At 41.1% G+C, this 22,886-nt stretch overlaps 1 protein-coding gene across 1 annotated transcript in view; it reads right to left on the bottom strand.

The window, feature by feature from the left end:
• Positions 1 to 22,886, bottom strand: part of CTNNA1 (catenin alpha 1) — a 102,162-nt gene that overhangs the window by 24,062 nt on the left and 55,214 nt on the right. The window contains exons 9-10 of the mRNA XM_009633786.2: positions 10,914 to 11,006; positions 236 to 392 (exon numbers count right to left, since the gene is read on the bottom strand). Coding sequence (XP_009632081.1) covers positions 236 to 392; positions 10,914 to 11,006 — 250 coding nt within the window. The remainder of the gene's footprint in view (positions 1 to 235; positions 393 to 10,913; positions 11,007 to 22,886) is intronic.

Raw genomic sequence — 22,886 nt, 5'->3', positions numbered from 1 at the left:
CTGCTGAACTAAACTCGCTGTTTTCACACTATAAAAATACCTCTTCTTATGCCAAGATCTCCTGCTCTATTTTCACACCTCGCTCGGCAGAAAACGACGCTTGCCAGGTGAAGCATAACAACAGCATCCCTTCCAAAAACCTGAGAAGACTCCAGAACACGTGCAGAAACCACCCGTTTCCAGGAATAAGCTGAGTTACGAGAATGATTATTTCTGATGTCGAACCCCTGATTACCTGATACAGCCAAGAAGTCATCAATGGAAGTGATGTCATCAACAGCATCTGTCAGCACACGGACTTGCTTCTCCCACTGCTCTTTGAAGAGATCCATGTTTTCTTGAGCCAGCTTGCTTTGGGGTTTAGCAGCCAGAGCCAGTGCAGCGTTAATGACCTGTAAAACACCTCTGGATTTTTAGAACATACCCATAATGAGACAATTACTTTCCATATGTTTATCCAATGAACTCAACAGCAAACAAAGCCAGTTTAGTAAGTTTTTGGGAACTTTATGCTTAAACACAAAAGCATTTATTCTGTTGTGCTCACATCCAACTCACACCTGCTTCCACATTTATTATGGTTAGTTATTACACGTAAAAACACTTGGCAAGTATTCACACGAGCTAGCTTCACCTTTCTTTAACAACTCATGTTAAAAAGGTGTTGCTTTCTAAGTGCAAGTTGTGTTGTTAAATATTTTAGACAGGATGACATTTAGTACACTGGAGGCTGCATTTCCTAAGCTACTCACCAGAACCTGAGAAAAAAGGTCAAAAAAGGATTAATCTTACACAGTCTGAAGTAGAAACAATATGCAAATACAAAGTTAAAGATAAATATTGTATTTCTCTTCTTTTCCTTAAAGCTTTACTCTGTACCTCGCCAGTAATTGTTACAGTACCTTAATATTTCAATTATGGCTGTGGAAGAGCTCTATCAGCCACGGAACAGGAGGAGAGGACACTATTTGATGCTCCTCCTGACCACCCCCCTGCTAATTTACTTCAAACCCTAAGACTATAATTTACTCCAGATCCTTGTTTTTCTGAGCAGAACAAACACTACACATACTGCTAGGTAACAAAGTTTATGCTGTGCTAACTAACTGACCAAAAAGCCTCTTTGGCTGTGGGAAGAAAGCAATCTCAAAAGCCTGTTCCTATTCTTGCTGCACTATGCTCCAGCAGAATGACCTGGAAACATGCCAGGCGTGAGAAACCGTCCGCAGTCAGACCAACATGACAATCCTGACCTTGTTTTCAAGTACCTGAGAGTTAGAGCTAATTAACTTGGAAGTTCAACGTGTAATTTTTCTTCTCCACTTTAGGACCATATTAATTTCACAGAGTTGCTGAACAAAACATTCAAGCACCAGATGTTCCTGGTTTTCCAAAATCTACTTTCTCTACCCACTTCATTTGAAAGTGTTTAAAAAAATATATAACTCACTAAACATGGAAATGATGGTGATGTCAAACATACCACGATGGCACTCAATGAATCAGGCAGGAGAAGGAGGCTGATTCACCCGAGGGATGCTGGAAATTAGCAGTGACTGGGGAAAATCCACAGAAAAGCTATACTGCTCTCCACACTACCATCCTGCCTCTGGAGATGGAGGCTGCAAGTCTGGGTCACAAATCAAAATGAGCTCGATGGGTTTGATAACACAGACAAATGCGAGAAACAATTTGGTGTGAGCTGCAATCTGTTCAGGAGACCCGGGGGGATGAAACACGCCTTTGAACTCTGGCAATGACGACAGCGTCCCCATCCTTCACGAAGAACGCGGGGCCCTCTGCTGCTTCCCCTTCCTCAAACCAGACACTGAAGTCACACCTTTGCTGTAGGTAGCTGCAGTAATCAGGATGTCCCTTCAGAGAGGGACCTGCTGCCAGTCACGCTGCCCATTAAGACCATGGTTCTCAAGTCCTAAAAGCCCTGAAAAAAGCCCTACAACACCAAGAAAATGATGTTTAAAAATTTAAAATCAAACAGGAATAGAGGTTTTAGAAAGGGAAACCTGTCCTCTGCTCAAGAGTCTTGCTTCTTAAGTCTAGCCATCACCATTTCTTGCCCCAGTCTGACTGATGCAATGAATTACCCACCTATCAATCAAAATCTAGATATCCAAAGTTTCATGAAGGTGAATCCAAATAATAAGCGTCCTAGAAACAAAAAGGGTAAAACGGAAAATGCTCCAGAATTCTGCTCTCAGCTTTTATCCTGCCAGTAACCGTAACTACTGAGACAGAGAAGATGGTGATACCAAGGATCAGAACATTTTCCCCTGCTCTCTTCTAGCTATCTTGGCTAATATCAGATATGAAAACATCCTTTAAGCACTGAGACAGGTCAGCATTAACGCTGAAGGAACATATGGCCTACGTACCTGTGTGATATGTCTGGACAGCAGCAGCTGTCTGAACAATTAATCTTTGTCAACAGCGCATGTCCAACCCCAGATGCCGACATCAAGCAACTCTTCACACGTAATGGAAGAGCTGTCATAGATAGAGGGCTCTGCAAGCGCTCAAGAAACTCAAACACGGCATCGTCACCAAATCCAAATGCAGGAGGCACAAGCTGCACCATCGTCCTCCCAACAGGCAGCTTGTCCAACTGAAAAAAGGGATTTTTTTTTTGTACATTGCAACAGCAAAAACGCATGGCCGAGGCAAACGTACTTTAAAAAAAATGGCCAAAATTAAAAAAATTAAAAACGTACTTTAAAAAAAATGCAAAATTAGCATGTGAGATCTCCCTTACAAGCAGGCATGTCTTGCATTTGGAAAGCAGCCAGTAGCGCTGGAGATGAGGACAGCCTGGTGGGGAAATCGAAGGCTATGGAGTGTCACTGTGGAACTAAAGGCAAAACTAGAGCTTGGGAAACCCACGCAGGTATGTGTGCGCTCAGGAAGAAATTCAAGACAGCAGATGCAGCTCAACAGTCCTTTTCTGTAGCACATACTCTATCTCCATGTGCAAAGCAGTTCCAGCATTCCATTTTAGCAGGGGTGATCAGGCCCTTCACTCTGCCAAATATGTACAGCTTAGCATTTATGTAGGCAAGTTATCCTGGATGCGTCTCACACGTCTGCCTGGGGTAATGTCCCAGGGATTGCTGACAAAACCCTGCAAATTCTCTATTCGAGTAAATATGCTCTTACATGATACCTGGTATCCAGTACAGAGGGACCGATTTATTTTCCAACAGATGCTTCGAGAGACACAGGAAGAGGACAGGGATGTTGGATCTTAAATAGTCTGTGCATGTAGCAGGACTGCAATTCCTTTATTATCTAAAAATAAACACTTAGTGGGGAGGGGGAAGGGACTAATTAAAGTACACTGTTGCTTCTCCAAAAACATGAAGCACTGGGCAATTAATTTAAAATATGAGTAACTCCTTCATGAAGTGTGTATATATATATAGTTCAAAAAAAAGGAAGAACATGGCCAGGCTACCTGAAATGTAGCCGCTTCCATGTAAAACATTTGGCAATTTCAGGGAAATATTCTGTATTTCACAGCTTTTCAAAACGCTGCCAGAGCACTGTGATCACAATGACTCACTGAAGTCGTACAAAGAAAAGAATCAAACGGGGACATTTTGAGACTATCCAGAAGGAAATGAAGCATGGCAAGAAAATACACTATTTTTATCGGTGCTTTGTTTCATGTAGCAATTGCAATGTTCAAGTCAGACAGCCCAACGCTCAATAACATGGTTCCAGCGAGTTACTTGGAGTCGCTCTCCTCTGCCTCGCAGCTTCCCGCGGCACCAGCCAGGACTTGGCAATGCACGCCCTGAGATCAGGGAGGCTTAGGATTCAAAAGACTTGCAATTGATGTCTCAATCTGTACCTCAAGTCCTCTTCTCATGTCTTTCATGGCAAGAACCTGCTTCCCTTTCATTTTGTTTTCCCTTTTGAAACTAAAGATGTCAGACTGAATTTACAATTTATACTTTTGCAGGGCGGGACTCTCCAAGGTTCCCTGAAGGGTGACTTCTGCCTGGGTTACAAGACTGGTAAAGGCTAGAAGAAAGCTCTTATACATAGTGGTGTTCCTACAAAGAACAGTTTTGCACACTTGGCTGGCATAGCCAAAGGAAGAAAACTATCACCGACTTATTCTGCATTGCAATCCCCACCTGTTTGAATCTTTATCCAGTCTCAGGGCACACACTGTCAGCCACGTTAACTCTCCATTCCAATGGCTATAAGCACTTTCTATTTTTTGCCTCAGTCTTCGATAGGGACTTTTTGCTTTTCACAGGAGACTGTTCTTTCTGCACCTGGTTCATCTTTGCCCTGTTTCATAGAGTACTGGGTTTAGGATGCTACTGTGCCACAACAAGGAGGAGTCTTTCCATTTCAAAAGCTCCAAAGCAAACACTCAGTCCTCTCCCCTCTCCTCACTACACACCTTTTCTTTACAACCAAAATAGCTGCTGTTCCTAAGTAACTCACTGGTTTTTGTTTTTAAATAAAGATCTTAATTTACCAGCTTTTTCTGTGGCATTTGGGTAATGAGTTGGAAAGTAGCTCCATGATCTTCAAATGCAGGATACTTTGTGTTTTTAAGGAGAGGAAAAAAAAAAAGCTAATAAAGCAAGCACCCACCCATCCGCTATCATCTCGGGGCGCAGAAAAAAGGGACATGAACAAACCAAGCCCCAGCTGGGATGTGAAAATCAGTTTTATTCTGGAGTGGGCGACAGGGAACTTGTCAAGCAGACAGCAGGATCAGGTTTGCTTTCGGAAGATTCGAGAGCGAGCAAGGGTAGGAGCAGCGATCTGAGCTTTGCCTTTTGGAACAACCTCAGTGCAAGGCTGAGGGGAAGAAGTCTCTTATTCAAACCTGCCAAAACTGGTAATTGCACCATGCAGTGCCCCTCATTTGCTCTATTTTATTGCTGCCTCAGAGTGCCCCTGTGCTCTGTGATACAGAGGGGTAGTTGTCAGGAAGAAGCAAAAGCACGGTTTTCAGATTGCAGCTTTCCAAATGGTCAACAACTGAATTCACGGCCTTACCACCAAAGCTGCCACACCAACTGAGCCCAGCCAAGACTCCCCTTGCTCAGGTGGATTTTAACACCCGCATTTTTCTGTGTTAAAGAAAGCATAGCTTGCTTACTGGCAGTTTGTAAGAAGCTGCCCATAATTTAATTTTACATATGCCAGATGCCAAAGTTACCTCCAGCGTTCACCCTACTCGTGTCTCCTTCCCTGCTCCTAATTGCGTTTTGCTCTGACTGGAAAAAAAGGTACATAAGCAGGACATTTAAGTCACTTCCAGTTACATCCAACCCCAGGTTTGCATCCACATGTCTACATGTGCTAACCCTCTACATACTTCAATACAGCAAAAAGCACTCTGCAGACGCTGATGAGCCGAAATGCCTGGAAGCAAAACATACAGAAGATTGTTTTGCACTTTCTCTAGCTATAATGGCAGTGACCAGCAAGTGTACAGAGGCTGATGCACCAAAAGAAGAAGGAAAAGTTTTCTTTGATTTCCAATACTTTGTTCCAATGTATAAAAGGTACTTTGAGCACTTTCCTTTCCTGCAAGTTACGCACAGAGTGACTGCAGGCATCTCTGCAGAGTTATTTACTCCTGTTGTTACAGTGCTATAATGACCCTCAGATACACACTTCTACTGGAATAACATGACCTTTTCCAGTTTAGCATATGCTACTGTCAAAGCATTTACTATTTGCATATTGTATATAGATAATTATCCTATCAACTTCCCCCTGTATGGAAAAAGCATTTTCAGTTGTAGCTGAGGACTGATATTACCCTAACAGTCAGTGTAGAAGCTGCAAGAATTTTGGTGCCATTTGGTTTGGTGTCCATTTGTGTTGCTTCATTTTGCATTTCACACTTCAAGTGCTGAAGCTTTTTGGGTTTCAGGGACTCTGTGTCTTTCTGGAAGCTGTTCTGGTACTACACTCCACAGATCATACTGTGCCTGTGATGAACACATAGGGTCTTTACACACTCACATATCTCCTTCTACAGAATTTAATCCCTTTTGCCTATCTTTGCTTCTTTTTATGCATCAGTAACTGCTCAAGTTTCTAATACTGTTTCTTTGATGGCCACTCCTGTCGTGTGCTGGCTCTTCTTCACAGCAAGCCTGCATGATACAAAACTGCAACCCAGGTGTTAAGTTTTTAATATAAGTATTTCTACTCAACGTCAATAAAATGCTTCAAGCACCTGTAATTAAACAGTCTGGAGATAGCTCTGCTAGTTAGCACATTCAAAAAATCTTGACAGTCTTTCAAAGAGAAGAAAAAAGGGGACAATTGTTCAACGTTAAGTCTCTACTGCAAGAAAAATGAAGTTATCTCCTTCACCAATAGCCACCAGGGAACTGGCAATAATGGGGGAGTCAAGGAGGAGAGAAAGCCTGCAGGTCACGTCTGGGTTTGGTTGATTCGAGGGGGTGGACTGGAGGGGTTTTTTGTTTCTCCAAGATGCCGCCAACTTTTAAACAAAAATTGTCATACTATTTGGAACCTCTACATGGGATTCCTTATGCTTTAGTATTTTGGCTATCTGTGTCAGTAGGTGTGATCAGCATATGTAACCATCTGCCTCATCAGAAATCTATACGCAGCAAATTGCTTTTGAAGCATTTCAAAATTGGAATGTAAGGATGTGGAACAGCAATTATTAAAACAAGATGTTAATATGAGGAGAGCCAATTTATTTTTATAAAAATGTAATTTAATCCAAGAATTATCTGGAGAGTCTGTTTAATGGGCAACACTCACTTGACTGGGCAGGGGACAGCGAGCTATGCCGAACACGCTGTCGGTGCTAAGGTAGGCATGGAGGGAGCGTGGAAAGGACAGGCAGAGACGCTGCCTGGTGCCCTCCCCAAAGTTTCTAAGGAGGATGAGCTATTTGAGAAAGGCAACCAGCGCTGGCTGAGAGCGAGCCCTGCCTTACAGATGGGAGAACAGGTCCTGTGTGTCCATGCCAGGGAGGTGCAGGTCTACCCTGCCCCTGCAACCCACTTCCCAGAAGATGATCAGTCTCCAGGGCAATGGGCTCCAGCTCTTGCTGGCAGAAACAAATGCTCAACCTGATAGAAATTCGAATCCATAATTATTTTCTAAAACTCTCAGCCTGACTGCAATTTGGGTACAAATCTATAGATGAACTTCACGGAGGCTTTAAAGAACAAGAAAGTCAACATATAGCTGGTAAAAGCAGCTGCAAGTGACAGCAGACTGTCACATCAAAAGGCTTTTTTTTCCTTTCAAGAGCTGTACTGGGGCATTTTCACTGTTGCTTTCTAAACACCTACAGCTTGTATGATCAGAAACACTCCTATGGTTAAGCTCTCTTCTCAGACATCTTTAATGCAAAACGCCGTTACAAAACAGCTTTTGCAGGCTCCCAAAGCAAGTACTTCTTGGAAACAGAACTCAGAAGCCGGAGTTATGAGTGAGGATCCAGGTTTTCAAGCAGAGATAAACAAAATCTTTCACTAATTTACCATTGGCAAGCTCTGTGTTTAGCAAGAAGGCAAAGAAAACTTCCCCCAGCGTTCTGCTAGGCAAATGGAAGCACAGGCAACTATTCGAAGCATTTCACAGCGGTACTTTTCCATTTCTATTATGAAAGACATCTTAAGCATTTTTTTTTTTTTTTTTTAAACATTTAACTGTAGTGATGGAGGACTTCTGGTCTTTCATCTTAACCCACCATAGACTGGCCTGTTACCCCCCCCACCTAGCAAGGCATGAAGCTGTAAGACTGCAGGTAACTCCTGCAAGATGCTGGACAAAGTAGTTTCACTTTGGTATATAGACTTTCAGCAACGCATTCCTCAAAAAAAACCCAAACCAGTTCAGGCAGGCTTATAAGTCAAGGCTTCATGAAGAGAAACACCAGTGACCCCCTAATGCTGCCTTATTTCTCCCCTGTAAACCCAGACAAATGCAAGTCACCCAGCTGGCTACTAAGGAACATGCACAGCTCTCCCTGAGAGCTCCTTCTGCACCATCAAAAGGGAGCTCTAAATATCACATTAAGTCTTCAACTTTGCATTAAATTCTGTGTTAATTGGCTGGGGACTCACAAACAGGAAGGATGATGTTACTCTTGAGGAAGAGCTGATTTCCAGTAACACAGCCACACTAAACAAATTTAACTGCTTGCTTTTGTAGAGACTTCTCAGATGAAAGATTTCCTGCACCTTCTTTTTCCTCAAAGAATTAAATTTCAAACCTGAGAACGTCTGAACCCGCAGGTGACAATGGCAATGACTAACTTCTTGCCTGTACCGAACAAAACTTCCAAGTTTTCCCTAACCAATTTGAAGTGTTGCATGTTCCTCACTCCTGCTGCCGGCTCAAAAAGGCTGGTTATGGCAAGGGACCGAATAACTCCTCTATTTGAGATACAGCTTTTATAATTAACTCTACAGATTGATTTCTGCAGAAATAATTCTTTAACCAGGAGTTCCCTGCTCCCAGAATGGCCTCTACTCAGCGAAGCTATTTAGGAGATTACCTGGGACTCAAGTGCATTAAATTTCAGATTCATCCTTTCAACCACAGCAATACCTTGAATTAAATTTCATACATCATATTTCTGTGTGATATTGATATATTCACTTGAGTTTCAGAGACTATTGTAATTACTGATTGACTCTACTCATTCTGAATCCAGCATCTTCCTGGAAAAATACCATCTAAGCAAAAAAAAAAAAAAAAGGGCAGCTAATGTTGGATTAAATCTGTATTTTATGCGTAATTCACATGTTCGTTCAGCACAGCCACCTAAAAGGATTCAAGAAGCAGCTGCGAATCTCATCAGGAATAAACTGCAAAATAAACAGATAATTGGCTAAAAAAGGAAGCAAAATCCCACTATGCTGTTCTTTACATCTTGAAGCATTTAGAGATTATACAGAATAATCAAAGTTTGGGGACCGTTCAGTAATGCAGTTGAGGAGGACGAAAGTGTGCTGCATCGCTTAGACTGGCACAAGACAAACTTCTTCATTGTTAGGAGAAAACACAGATGCCATTTGTAAAACAGTTTAGACAAGTGCCCCTAATTATCGCTCAGGATTCCCAACATGTTTAAATACTCTCAGTGCATTAAAGAATCAACCAGAGAACATGTAATGTAATATAAAAGCACTCTTTCAACTGCTATGAACATCTACAGTGTCATTTACTAATCTCTTGGTGACAACCCTGAAATTAAGGCAAGACCGTGCAGTGGAACATCTACACTGCAGGCTTGGAAGTTCAGATATGTGACCTTTGTAAAGCCCAAATCCATCAGTTATAGCCCTTGTTCATTTATAGATAATCAAAGCTTCCAATGAGTGTTAAATGTATTATCCGTAATCCCTGAAGTCAAAGGTTAACAACTGCACTTCAGTATATGTGACTACAGTTTGGTGACTATTGACTCTAATTTATTCCTTATTTCATGTTGACTATCATGGTGTTTATTTTATGAAGGAGTAGATTTATTTAAATAAGCAGTTGCTGGAAAAGCAAAGAGAGAAGAGTTTGAAATACACACAATTTCAGCAACGGGGAGGGGAAAAACACCCCCATGGGCTTGGACAACTACTAGAAACATTTAGATTTTAAAAAACCTAACTTTCTTAAGATTATTATTTTCAAAACCATCAGCATTTGTTTGGAGCATCAGACACCCATATTCTTGGAGATAACAACAACAAAAAAATACGTCCAGCCTAGATGGTTACTTTAGAAAAGAGCAAGCCCTTATACCAGATAAGATGCATTTTTAAAAGCTTTTTCTTCCACATGCTTTGTTCCAACTGTAAAAATTGACCTTTGGTTTTAACAAGCTATACGTACCACTTGCCCCAGACGTGGGAGGCAAAAAGCTGCACAGCCAATACAGCTGATGCATGGGCCCCAGGGTCTGATCCAGGAGTGGGCGCCACAGGAGTCCACCCCCGGATGCCAAAAGGCCTCCTAGATGCATTTAATATTTTATTCACCTATTTAATAGCACTGTCACAGGCGGGTACAGGTGTACGTATCTCTCTTCCTTTTGACTGGTTCTAAAAGGACCAATACATATGGGAAAACCTGAACAAATTCAAGTAATCCTGAGATAACACGCCTTATTTTCACAAAATGCCATTTGATCATTTTTTTGAGTATGTATTTTCCATTAGCTCCTCATGACCAACAACAGCTTACTCGTATGCTTTAGATCTGAATTTCCTGTTGCTTTAAAAAAAAATGTAAATTACAAGAATTGACAGTGCACTGTAGTCTTCGGGAGTTCATTCAAGTATCTAGTTGTTGACATTTAAAATATCAGGGCTGTTAAATGGAAGAGGATAGTCTAGTGCTTATATAAACTTAATTTCCTTGTTTCCGTTAAAAAGTTACTAATGAAAAGGTAGTCTCAGCCAGGTTCAAACTCTTCCTGCACAGCGAGCTTCCTCTGATCCTACTCTATTGAGAAGATTTTTTTGGCATCTTTATATCCTAATCAGGCAAAAAATAATGTATCTGTAATTCGTCTTACAGCATGCACAGGAGCAGTGGTAGCGTCTTCACAAGACATCTTCCTGCAACATGAACGTGCACAGTAAACAACTGAAGCTTCAGTTTACTGTCTCTCAGGTTACTAGAACACCCTAGCCAAACGAAATTAGAACAATTATGCAAAAAGGATCCCTTTGTATTACTGATTACTTTGTCATATATTTTAAAGTTTCCAAGTCTCGATGCCTACGCTGCATTTCATTCTCTACATATATTAAGGAAAAAGTCAAGTTCTGCAGCAAGTCCGTAGACAGCCAGAACATGTGCTAAGCATGGACCAGTTGCCCAACTTATTAGGGCACATCTTATGTTCTTACGCTCTTTATTACCTGGGGACACAGGGCTTCAAGCTGGCTGGCTGACATGCGAACCAATTTCACACCTTCTTCGTTGTTTGAGATGGAACAGGCCAAGTTGGCAACCTGTGTCAGAAGTGGGAGAAAAGAAAACACAACTGTTAGAATTGGGTTTTATTTCCCTCTGCAGGAAGCTTTTTACACACACCCAGTGACCAGTAACCCATCATGAAATACAAAGCATCCTCATTCGTTTGGTTCTAACCAATTTTGAAACCACTAATGACATCTGTTCCTTTTCTAGCAATAAAATCGTAACACATCAGATCATAAGGCCATAGTCATTCAAACAGGACAGACAGATCTCCAGTAAAAGGTACAAGACCATCATTGGCAGCACTTGAAGTTACAAAGCCCGCTCCCACTGGAGTGAGACAGCATCAATCACAGTTAATAAAAACAATGCAACTCCCATGCATCCGAGGATTAAGTTGTCTCACGTCCATAAGTGTAGGGATGCTCCCTTTTTCTTGAAATATTTCTATATCCTAGTGCACGTCAATGCAAAAGAACTCGGAGGCTCATCAAGCAATTCACCTACGCAAGCGGTGCAGTGGTATGGCAAAGCTCAAGCTGTTTCACTGGTGTTGCACAGAACGCACCTCTGCGACAGGATACAGGTATTTGAATGCATTGGCTTAAACTACCAGAGGTACTTATCTAGTCAAAGACTGCAGTACCGGGCACGTGCTCCTTCAGCCCTCCATTTATGGCACGATTCATCAAATAAAACCATTTGCTGGTACAGGTGATCATGAAGATCCATCCACAGTTCTCCAAAATGTGATTAGCATATTGTGATGCTAAAACTTTATTCCAAAAATCTTGACCTGCTGCACAGCAGCATCCTTAACTAGGTCACCTTGAAACAGAGGACGTTTTGGAAACACCTGCCTTTTAAGAGCACACAGGAAGGGGACAGCACAGAAATTTTTGGTAATTGAAGATATTCCTCCTATCGGAGCTACTCTCAGGGGAAGGAAGTCTGAAGTAAGTTACATTTCTTCGTTGACAGGTGAATGACAAGCATGTTATTCTGAGCCATTTGAACACAGAAAGCTGTAAAAATAGCACAAAGTGAACCGAGATGAACACCAAGTACTGTCCTTTCAGAGACAGAGCAACCTGCAAAACCCCTCAGCAAATGCGCTGTAAAAGCACCATCACAAGCCAGCAGATGCTCAGTAACACCAGTGAACCAGATTTCTCCATAAGCTGGGGAAATTCCACTCTCCCTTTAATTAAACTATCCTATGCATTTGTATACAAGTCATTTTGAAGCAGTATCCGTGCTTCTCCCCCTCCCCAAACCATTCCCTCACGACAGATGTTCCCACACAGAATACATTACTGTCCCACAAACCGTCAACCACATGCCAACATACTTGCATGGTGTTTTTCATCAATCCCATTATTAATTTTGGAACCAAAAAGCAAGTTTCCATCACAAAGTGCACAGCCTCTTCCTCTCTCCAGTTCCAAACCAAGTTACAAAAGATATAAAGCCATGCGCTGTCAAGAAGCGAGGTAGGTTTTCAACACTGAACCACCAAGTAAACAGATGCAATGGCATACATTTGGATGAAAACAAACTGAAGTTGAGAGAAAGACTATGCCACGTCAACACGACATAGAAAACTCTGCCAGCTCTCAGGAATATTAGTGTCCTACTCCTCAACTTTCTCTTCCACTACTCTTCGTAGACAAGACCTACACATGAAGAAGTGGAGTTGCAGCAAGTCTTCAGCTCATTGCATTTCGTGCAGCTTGCAACCAGCTTAGCCAAGGCTCTTCTCTCCCTCCTCTCTCTTACCCCACGTGCGACAGCCTCCAGCTCAGCTCCCCTGCACAGCACTACCACCAAACAGCTGTACTCTCTATAACGCCCTAACAGAAAGGGATTTTATTTTGAACACAGGGGTTTTTTCCTGTAGATTTGCCGTGTCTTAAATCCCTAGTTCACAGCGAGCTGTAGTATATTATGCTTTTGTTTAGAGGCTCAAAAAAAAAAAAAAAATTAAAAAAATCAAAAGACAGTAAGATGCCATGATTTAAAAGTCAAATAAAGATTTTGCTGTTGTTTTAAGCACAGGTCATATTTTTGAGAAACACCAGTTTGCCAATATTTTTTATGGTCCATATTTCCACATCGTTTCTGCCTCCGCAGCAGCAGTTACAATCTCTAGGAGTGAGAACACCACAAAGCTCTATTGAGTAGGGGCTGAATAAAAGCGACATTGAAGCACTACAGAATCAGCCTCTCCGATATCTGGAGATGTTGTGCTCTCTCTCAAGCCAAGTGTGATGAATCAAGCGCACAGAAACCCCACTCTGTCTGAATACAGAGAGGCAAAGAAGTTTATAATTGAGTGTCCCCGCCATGGTACGATGAAATTTTGCTTTTTTGCACAGTCATTTTTGAACAGTCATTTTTCTTCTGAATACCTCACTGATGGCAATTCTTCTTTAGAAATTGCCCGACTGGGACTGCCAACCTTTATGAAAGAAGCGTGTGTGCTTCCCTGACTGAGGGTCTTTGGCTGTTTAAGACAATCCAACTGTTGGCTGCCACATCCCATCCTACTGCTGCGTCTCCAAATCTCAACACTTCATTTCAGCATGCTTGTCCAAAAGAAAGCTATTCGCTTTGGTGGATTAGTTTCTCTGCCAGATTAGCACACAAACTTCCCAGCAAACTATTTGCTGAACATCAGAGGGAAACAGGGATGTGGTAGCAGCGGAGATGACTTTAGAGCGCTGCAGGACATGGCCCTAAATTCACAGCAATCCAGCATTTACTGCATCCCTGGGAAGGCTCTGTCAAACTATTGGAGAACACTCACAAACCTCTTAAAACCCGAAATTTAAGAAGAGCTGGGTCAACTAATTAATCAAGTTGTAAGTGACATTACAGGGAGGTATTTTAAATTGTCATTAATTGTCAGATGCTCTATAGCATGAATTCTAAAATTGCATGTACCAGCTGAGGTGCATGGTTGTATGATGAAGAAATTTAATTTTAAAAGTACCTGAAAGAACCCATCATCAATAACTCCTGTGTGATATTTGACAAATAACTTCAAACTCTCTGTCTGTAGAGAGGATAGGGTACTGCTGGCCACTTATTTGACAGGTACACATAATACATAGGATTTTGCAGCTGAGATGAAGATCAACTACAGCCGAATTTCTTTTAAAGCATGCAGGGCACTTGGAAATCATACATTTCTAAAACCTCCAAATAAAATAAAGCACCTCAAGCAAACAAAAATTTCCCTTAAATCAAACGTAAATGAAATCATTTCTCCGTGTCTCCAACAACGTAGCTGACTGACATAGCAAGTGGTCAGACTTGATTTAGAAAGAACACTTGTGCTTGAGTGCAAAATAGCAATTGAATTCCCGCTGCATTTGTTCATTCTTACCACTCAGTATCATCAAGCCCCTTTACATAAGCACTACTGGCACAGGCATCAAAGGAGACAAAAAAAAAATTACAAATAATGTAATCAGCCATAACGAGCAGCCTCTTGGAAAAAAGTTAAAAATACATAGGGAATGAAGAGAGACTAGAGAAATTAGACCGACGTGGTTCAGAGGTACCTCTTGCAGCACTGACAGACCAATTTAAAAGCATCTTTTTGATGCAGTATCAAGGCTCTCACAGTTCAGAGTATACAGCCATCTCCCAGCAATGGCTTCGTGTACCCCGAAAGGCAGGACGGACCCAAAGCAGCTGCTGATGTGTAGATGAACGGGCTTAAATTTACCGCAGCGACAAATGCACCGAGCATTAGCAAGAAGTGTACAGACACAGCCGTTTCTACTAGCTGAACTAATGAACTTGTGACGAGCAAAACTTAAAGCTGGACAAACTGATCGGGAAAGTAGCTTCCATGCACTGATCAGTTATGGAAACTCAAATCTGATTGGTGTTGATGACATCTAAGTACTGCAAGATGAGATGATGCCTTTGGAGGAGGCATCACTTAACTGGTTCCTCCTAGAGGTAGGCACCATCTCAGTGCAGAGGGTCAGTCGAGAATATGTTATTAACAGGGAATTGTAGTTCCAATATAAAGAAAAAATAATTGTGCCATCTGTCAGAGTGATTCCATCTCAAGCTCTAGTTATTTTGATTCTTCAGAATGTACTAATTTTATATCAGGAAAAATCTTGACATTTCTAAAGCAGTTTTTTCTGCCATTAGTGATAATTTGTCAGCCCATGTTTGCATTGTCAGCTGTTGTAGACAACTGCCACCTTTGACAATAAGCAGTTTTTACCTTTTTCACCTGAAATACATCTTTTTTTTTTTTTAAAACTTGAAATTTGTTCAGATAATGACTAAGGAGCTGTGTCTCCCAGCAATTCAAAGACTACAGCAGCCTCAACTACACGAGCTTGGGGTCATCGCTAAGCTTCTTAAATTACGCTGTTGAAAATAATCAAGACATAATGCTACAGCTCTGTACTTGTTAAACTTTCTCTTTGCACTCAGATCCTAGCCTAGGTAGAGGGAGTACTTTACATGGAACTGTTTACTAAAGAACTGACAAATTGCTTTTTCGATAAGAGACAAAAAATGCAAGAGAAAAAAAGGAACTATAATCTCTGATACATTACATCACCTTTTCCAAGGATTTCAAAAGCTGACACTGGAAGTTTGTATTAAAAGTCTTTGCTTCATGCACCTGGACTGACTTCGGAGAAGCAACACCAAGTTTTTCCTCCCTGTTTACAGGTCATGTTTTTTGAACAGCTTCTTCAGAAAGTCAAATACACAAAGCCCTCCTAAATGGGCACTGGATGCAATCATCCAGCAATGGCATAATCAAAAAAGGTTCTGTAATGTGTTTATTATTGCGTAATTTAAACTTGTCAGAGCTATCTCTGCCACACAGCATTGTTATAAATACAGATTATATATCGCCATGCAGGAGACAAACATACACTAATTGAATTCTAAGAGTCTGACTATTCTCATTTGCAACAGCAGTTGTAAAAATAGCATTGCAGAAGTAAGAGCTTTCAGATGCTCCTCCTATTGAAAACACCAACTTTTCGATTTCACATTAACCAGTATCCTCTCATAACTGATGCTCACAAACCCCTGTGCAAATATAACAAACACGTACTCATTTATACACAGAAAATTCGGGAATTTAAACAACTCAAACAGACTTTCGAAGGTGTTCCTGGCATTTTAATTTCTGATTAAACTTCAATATTTCAGCTTCTTGTTCCATTTTTTAGTTTTTATTTTAGAATTTCTCTGGAAATGCAAATTACCACTTTTAAGCAGCTTAACATCTCCCCATTTTAAATATATATAAAAAAAAAAAGAGCGGACAGCCAGCTAATTCAACATTTTGCTCTTGAGGACCTACTAAAGGAAAGTATATCTCATATCCTCACAAAACTCAATAGCAGCACATCTAATTTCTTCCTCCCCCATATTAAGGAAACAGTCCAGATTCACTTCATGATGGTCAAAGCCCACAAAATTAATTTATCTGCAGAAACAACTGTTCTGGCAAAACGAAGTGGCAACTGAGGACTCTCAGAAGCGATGTGCCAATTATGTAATTTCCATTCCTCTTAAAAAAAGGGGTTTATTATTGAATAAGTCCATACATTTATTAATTCACTCACACACTACAATATTCAAGACAAATGTGAGCATTATAACATCCAGTCCTAATAGGTACTGCATGAGGGAGAAGTCTGCATTATAGCTGTAGCCCTATAAACTCAATAGTTTTGCAGAGGCAGAGCCAGTTATGAATTACACAAAACAGTTTCTTTTTTTTAATGCGTTTAGGGACAGCAAGAGGACTTTTGTTCAAGTCCACAGGGACTCTGGAGCAAGTTACCGGGAGTTCTGCTGTCAACTACTCTGTGATTTTATATGACTTAAGTAGTTGCAAGTGGCTGCAGCTCCACAGAAGGTACCTTGCAAGAGCTTGTTGTGGCCAACAGAATCCCAATGTATTAACTTAAAATAGTAAAAGTCTTTAAATAAAAGAAGCTGCACACGGAAAGACTCCAGACGTAAAGCACCGAGGAGAATGATGGACTAAAACGGAGATAACTGCTATTTCCAGAGCTCTGCAACCTCAAGCGGAAGATGAGAGCAATTTTAATTTCAGGCCTGGTATTAACACATGGAGGCAAAATTTCAGCTAGATGGAACAAAGCTGGCAAGCACAATGTTATCACTGTTGATTCAAAAGTTTTAGACAATGGGAAATGGGAGTTTCAGGGTTTTTTTATTTAAACAGGCTGGCAACTTACTGAAAGAGGAAGGGGATCAGAGACAATGCATTGGGTACTTCCTGATCCCTGTAATATTAAGGCAATTGCTTAATGTTTTCATGGGTAAGCACCTTTCTTTTGGGACCAAATCTCAAAAACTTGCACTTTTAAAGTTGTGTCTGTGTGACTAAAAATCTAGTTAAAGAATACAGCTTTGCATTTGGCTCTCAATCTAAACGAGCTGTCTCCAACTACCTCTGCAGCTACCTGGCGCCATTCTAGCTGTCCCACAAAAGCTCTGTTCAACACCGGCAAGCTCCTTCCATACCCAGAGGAAATGTCTTTCTCCAACAGGGTGCAACTCCACGTGTTGTCCAGGTTTCATAAAGAAGGGAAATTTTTCACACAGCTGGACAAAGCCAGAGTTTGTGCATCACGACAAACCAAACTGGGCTCCGTTTACTGAGCAGCGAGCGCAGAAGGGAGAGCACTTCTCTCTTGCCAAAAGGAAAGTTTTTCAATCAGAGGGGGAAGAGGTGTCTGAAGGGAACCGATACATCTATAGCATAAACCATACCCACAGTAGTAAAGTGCTAGCAGTACAGCAGTACCTTTATTTCCAGACTGGTAGATTATCCTTTCTATAGACCTGACAGAGAGCAGAGCTAGTAAAGGAATGCCAGTGTGCTACGTGGGCACCGTGCCCCTCGTAGATGCAGCTGTAGCAGCAGATGTAACTATTGGCACAGGAACTATTCCTTCCGCAGACAAACAAGCTAAAGCGATAAAATGTTGTTATAAGCACAAAACACATTAGTTACACAAGTCAATCTGAGCTACCATGACAGAAATCACACTGCTGGTATGTAATGCAGAGCTGATCCTAAGCTAAAACTTTCAAAGCAAATCCTCACCTTAGATGCTTCTTAGCAACACAAGTTTTTTTTCTTTGAAGTAAAAGTGTTTCTAGGAGTGATATTTGGACAGTACTTGAAAAATTATCCTTATCCAAAAAAAGCCTCTCCATTTACCAAGCGGAAATCATAATTCTTTCCGATCTCATTTTGCTGATCACTCAGAGCATGCTGCATGATGATCTTACTAAAGGCTTCCAACTTGGTGCATTAGCTGTTTAAAGCAGTTTTTGGCAATTCAGACAACTGTTCATGGCAAGTTTAAGGGTAATTGTAAGTACATTATGCTCTTGAAGAAGGCAACAAAATAGTAAGGGGAACAAGATCTACACAGACTTCAGGCCTCCTTGATGACACTATGTGACTAATATTCCAATATTGCTAATGACAAAGATGATGAAAATCCAGACGTGCATCAAGGCTTTTAGTTATATATCAAGAAGGAAAAAGAAACAGAATAAATACAGGGCTGTTTCTAGTGGGGTAAAAAGACATCAACACAGTTTTCCACCCTAACCTCATTTACCTCCAACTTCTACGCCCTTCACACCTCCCTTGGCCCAAGCGTTTAAAAGACCAAACCCCACACTCTCAGCAGCCATCCAACATTCCAACCCTATGGAAAACGTCTGGCAGAAATGCCTCTCCTCCATGTAGCAGCAGCTAACCAGGATGATTTTCAAATAGAAGAATGACTCCGAACACCCTGATCGCTGTGCAGATACACGAGGGTTCAAATTCATCTCCAATCACTTCATCTCTCCCATCAGTTTCACCGTCAGATTACTGATTACCTTGCTTCTCCCACATGTACTTACAACGAAATCTGGACAAAAAGATTATCCTGAAGTCTCTTACTCCTCTTCCAACATGACTTTCAATCTCTACCAGCATTCTACGCACCCTTTCATACATAATTTGGCGTAGCATTAGAAGACTGGCCTCAAAGAAACCTTACAAGAACAAAAGTTATCCAATTAAAAGGTCACTTGCCTTTACTTATGTATGATGTATTAAATTTGTATATCCAGTTTTGTTGGAAAATGGAAGACCTTTTTTTCTGCTGAGGCTTTCCTACTTTGCTGATTATGAATGTAAGGAAAGCATGTTCTACAAGTAGAATTTAATTTATTTATGAATTAGTTGACTAATAAAATGAACTTACAAGGAAAGTGCATCAGTTCTTGAAGTGTCAGACTTCTGAGGGCACATTAGAGTTATATTGGTCATTTACTGAAGATATTTGTTTTAAATTGCTGCCAAGGTTATCTATAGACAAATTACAGAAGACGTGCTTGTGCTTTGGAAGAGACATTTTGCTCTCCATCTTAAAATGGGAAACCAGACTTGAGTTGGACTAACCCTGCCTCTCTTCTCCAGACCATGGCGCAGGGACATTTCCCTTGTAATAACACAATTGCCTTAAAAATAAAAGCAAGTAAAAGACAACCTGGAGTTTGCAGATTTTTTTCCCCTCTGTAAATTACCTTACTGGACAGGCAAATTAGGTGCTCAGACTGATAAAGACCCTAGCCTAGAAAACGCCGAGTTTTGAGAGATTAATATACCCAAAGATTCAGAAAAACATTCCAAGCCAATATTTGATGTGGGTGTCAAGTGCTATGCTTGTCTGCACTTTTCACCCAAGATACACCATCTCTGTCTCTCAACATACCTTTGACGGCAAGCATGAAGAATGAATATTTAAAGAACGAGCAAAGCCTGTCCACTCCCACCTCCAAAGATGCGAGTTTTATAAACTTTGTATAAACTTTGGAAATCAGGCAGCTAATAGACACAAAGGAAAATCTGGTCTCACAAGATTAATGTCTAGATCTGCTGGATATTCCATGCTTCATTTTTAAGAAATGTATAAGATGAACAAATGCCAAGCGCACTCCTTTACCACAAAGGTTACTAGCTATGCCCAGGTAAGTTATATCTCATGAACAGAGAACAGGCAAGCCAGTTTTTCCAAAACTTTGCTGTGTCTGAAGTCCAAAAGCTAACTATTATTTTAAACCCAAGCTATGGTTTACCCACTTCAGATTTTTTTAAAAGCCTTTCACACGTTAAAAAAGCTGCAGCTGTTAAGACTCTCTGAAGGTTATACAGGCCACAAGTATGGGCAAATCAGGATAAATTGCAATAAAAATGTTGCAAGTGTGCAAGGCTTTGGGCTTTTGGAGAGTGGTATTTTTAGACTGAGGTCTGAAGAATTACTCTAGGACATCGGGCTAGACAGTTAGGGCAACAGAAGGGGAAAATGTCAGCACGAGAGGCTACGGATAGCTTATGGGGTTGCAAGTGCCCAAATGTGATTCTTCCCAAGCAAATAAATTTGCAGTCTGCATCTGTTCATGGGTTTTCACTGAAGATGAGAAAATCATCTCTCCATATGCAAGATACAACCCAGTGCATTAAAAAAAACGGGCACAGAGCAGTCTTTTCAGATAAATTAAAGCAATTAGGAAAAAAATGATGCTTATGAAATACCCTTGAGAGCTTTCACCTCCCTGGTCTTACCAAAGTTGCTCTGAGAAAGAGACTTAAAAATAAAATTTTAGAAAAACGTTTCACACAGGGGCATGGGTTCCCAGAATAAGGTAAGATTATGCGCTGGTTTTAAGGAATTTCAAACTCTCCCTTTCCAAAAATATTCTTCAGAAGGCAAACAGCTACTGGAAAATTTTAACCTGGACTCTGTCCTCACTCGCCTTTTAACTACTTAATTTCTTATGGTCTGGAAAACTTTTCCATTAAAACTACACAGTATTAAACAGTGACAAATTGGCAACCTAATTCTTATTTTTCTAAAACATTCAATAGCGCAGCTAAAAATTTCTTCTCAACATTTACAGCTTTTTCGCTTTTCAGCGAATAGCCAGAAGCGTCACTGCAGTGACTACAGGGAGCGGTACAAAGGCAACTTGTGCACAAGCCCACTTCAAAGACTGCGAGGAAGAAAAAGTCAGTGTGGTGCTAAGTGACATCATTAAAAGCGAGCATCAAGTTGCAGGACGGCCTCATTTCTTCTAGGGAGGAACATTAAATCTAAGGAAGCCAGTGTCATGCTGTCTTTCCTCAAGAGCAAAGTTAGAGGTTGGAGAGCCAAGGCTACTTCACCCAGCAGCGTTAAAACCATTGGAACGCAAATATTTTGCAGTCTGCAAGTTAGGAAGACTTTCACAGTTCACAAGTGAATTAACTTCTTACACTGCTTCCCAAAATGCTGTCTCTTCTGTTATTCTTGTGTGCTGCATTTACACTGGCTTCTCAATTCCTGAATTAAACTCCTTTAACAAAATCCAGGCAGAGTGCTAGCTAATTAATGGGCTGTTAGTACAGAGCAATTTTGGAAGCTATCTTTGAAACCTATTATTCAACTGAGACAAGTCTCATTTTACTATTTTACCGTTACTCAGTTTTCAAAAGGCAGGATAAGGGGGTTAGTATTTTACTATGTGAGAAACAAATCAGACGGACGCCCTTTGGGATACGGCTTTGGTGCGGTTTCTCCAGAAGATACAGACCCAGCAGGCAAATCAGATTTTTGTGGTTATTGCACCTTTTGGTCAAAATTTGGCTGCCTGGGCTTTAGGAACCACAAAGCAGACAGTGGTCTGCTGCTAAGGGAATGTTTTGAAATAAAATTATCTAAATCATGTGCTTGCAACTCTTTATAGCTACTTGGAGGGCCCATAAACACTTCTGCACTGCAGGAGCAAGAACTCCCCATGCTAACCCAGGGCAGAACCAGCAGTGCCATTCCTCCAGTCTAACCAACACCTGCAACAGTTTAGTGTCAAAAAAAAAAATTATATATATATTGCAGTCCCCTGTAGTGGCTAGTTCACCAGGAGAGCAGCACCAGCTCCTCCAGGCCACAGGACAAAGGGGTGCTAAATCCAAGGTGTAAAACTTCTAAGTCAGATGGGGTTCTGTCGAGTTACCCAGTGCAGAGCAGGTCTCTCAGGTGCATTTCTTTAGCATTAAAGCAAAGGACATGTTCTCTTCTACATGGAAAACACAGGAGCCTGTCAATCACAGCCTGATACACAACACAGCTCCATTCTGCACTGCGGCTGTTTTGTCACATTGGATGACTTGAGTCACTCAGCAGTGTTTCTGAGGGTAGTTACGATCAACTCCACAGCACACTTATCTTCCACTGAAATCAGGTGGAAGCAATCACTTCTCATCTCACCAAGTGGAACATCTTCTGTTTTGCTCTTACACAATCTTTTATTGTTTCTCCAGATACCTGCAGTCAAGTTTTCTGCCCGAGAGCAGAATCATATGGGAACTTGCAAACATCCTTCTCCATTCTGGCAGAGACACGCCGAGACATTTTAAGTGCAACCCACCCTGACCTGTCTTCCTTCACAGTAAATTTGACATCGCATACGACTCCGCAGTCTCTATCCCCTCGAGACAAGGGCTCTGAAGGAGTACTATTCCCCTTCTGTCGAAGCTAAGGGTATATATTAATCCATCTACATTCATGGAAGAGGCTTATAAGCCATCTAGATCATGCTACTCTATAGCTACAGTTACATTTTAGACAGCAAAAGCAATAAGCAAGCCTTCAAAAAGTTGTTGCAGCAGCATATCATTTTAGCAGAACCTTTTGATGCCAGTCAGAAATATTGTTTAATGCATACTTTCGGGGGAACAGTCTTTCTTGCAAGACAGACTGTTTGGCTGAACAGAGGTTCTGTAAAACTCATTTGCAGCTTGGCATTTTGCACACAAGGTAAGGTCAATAAAAACC

This window comes from Egretta garzetta, unplaced genomic scaffold, assembly GCF_000687185.1.
Source record: "Egretta garzetta isolate BGI_Z169 unplaced genomic scaffold, ASM68718v1 scaffold60, whole genome shotgun sequence".
In the NCBI taxonomy this organism is placed as follows: domain Eukaryota; kingdom Metazoa; phylum Chordata; class Aves; order Pelecaniformes; family Ardeidae; genus Egretta; species Egretta garzetta.
The sequence above is the reverse complement of the archived record's forward strand: the minus strand, read 5'-3'. Positions and strand labels throughout refer to the sequence as shown.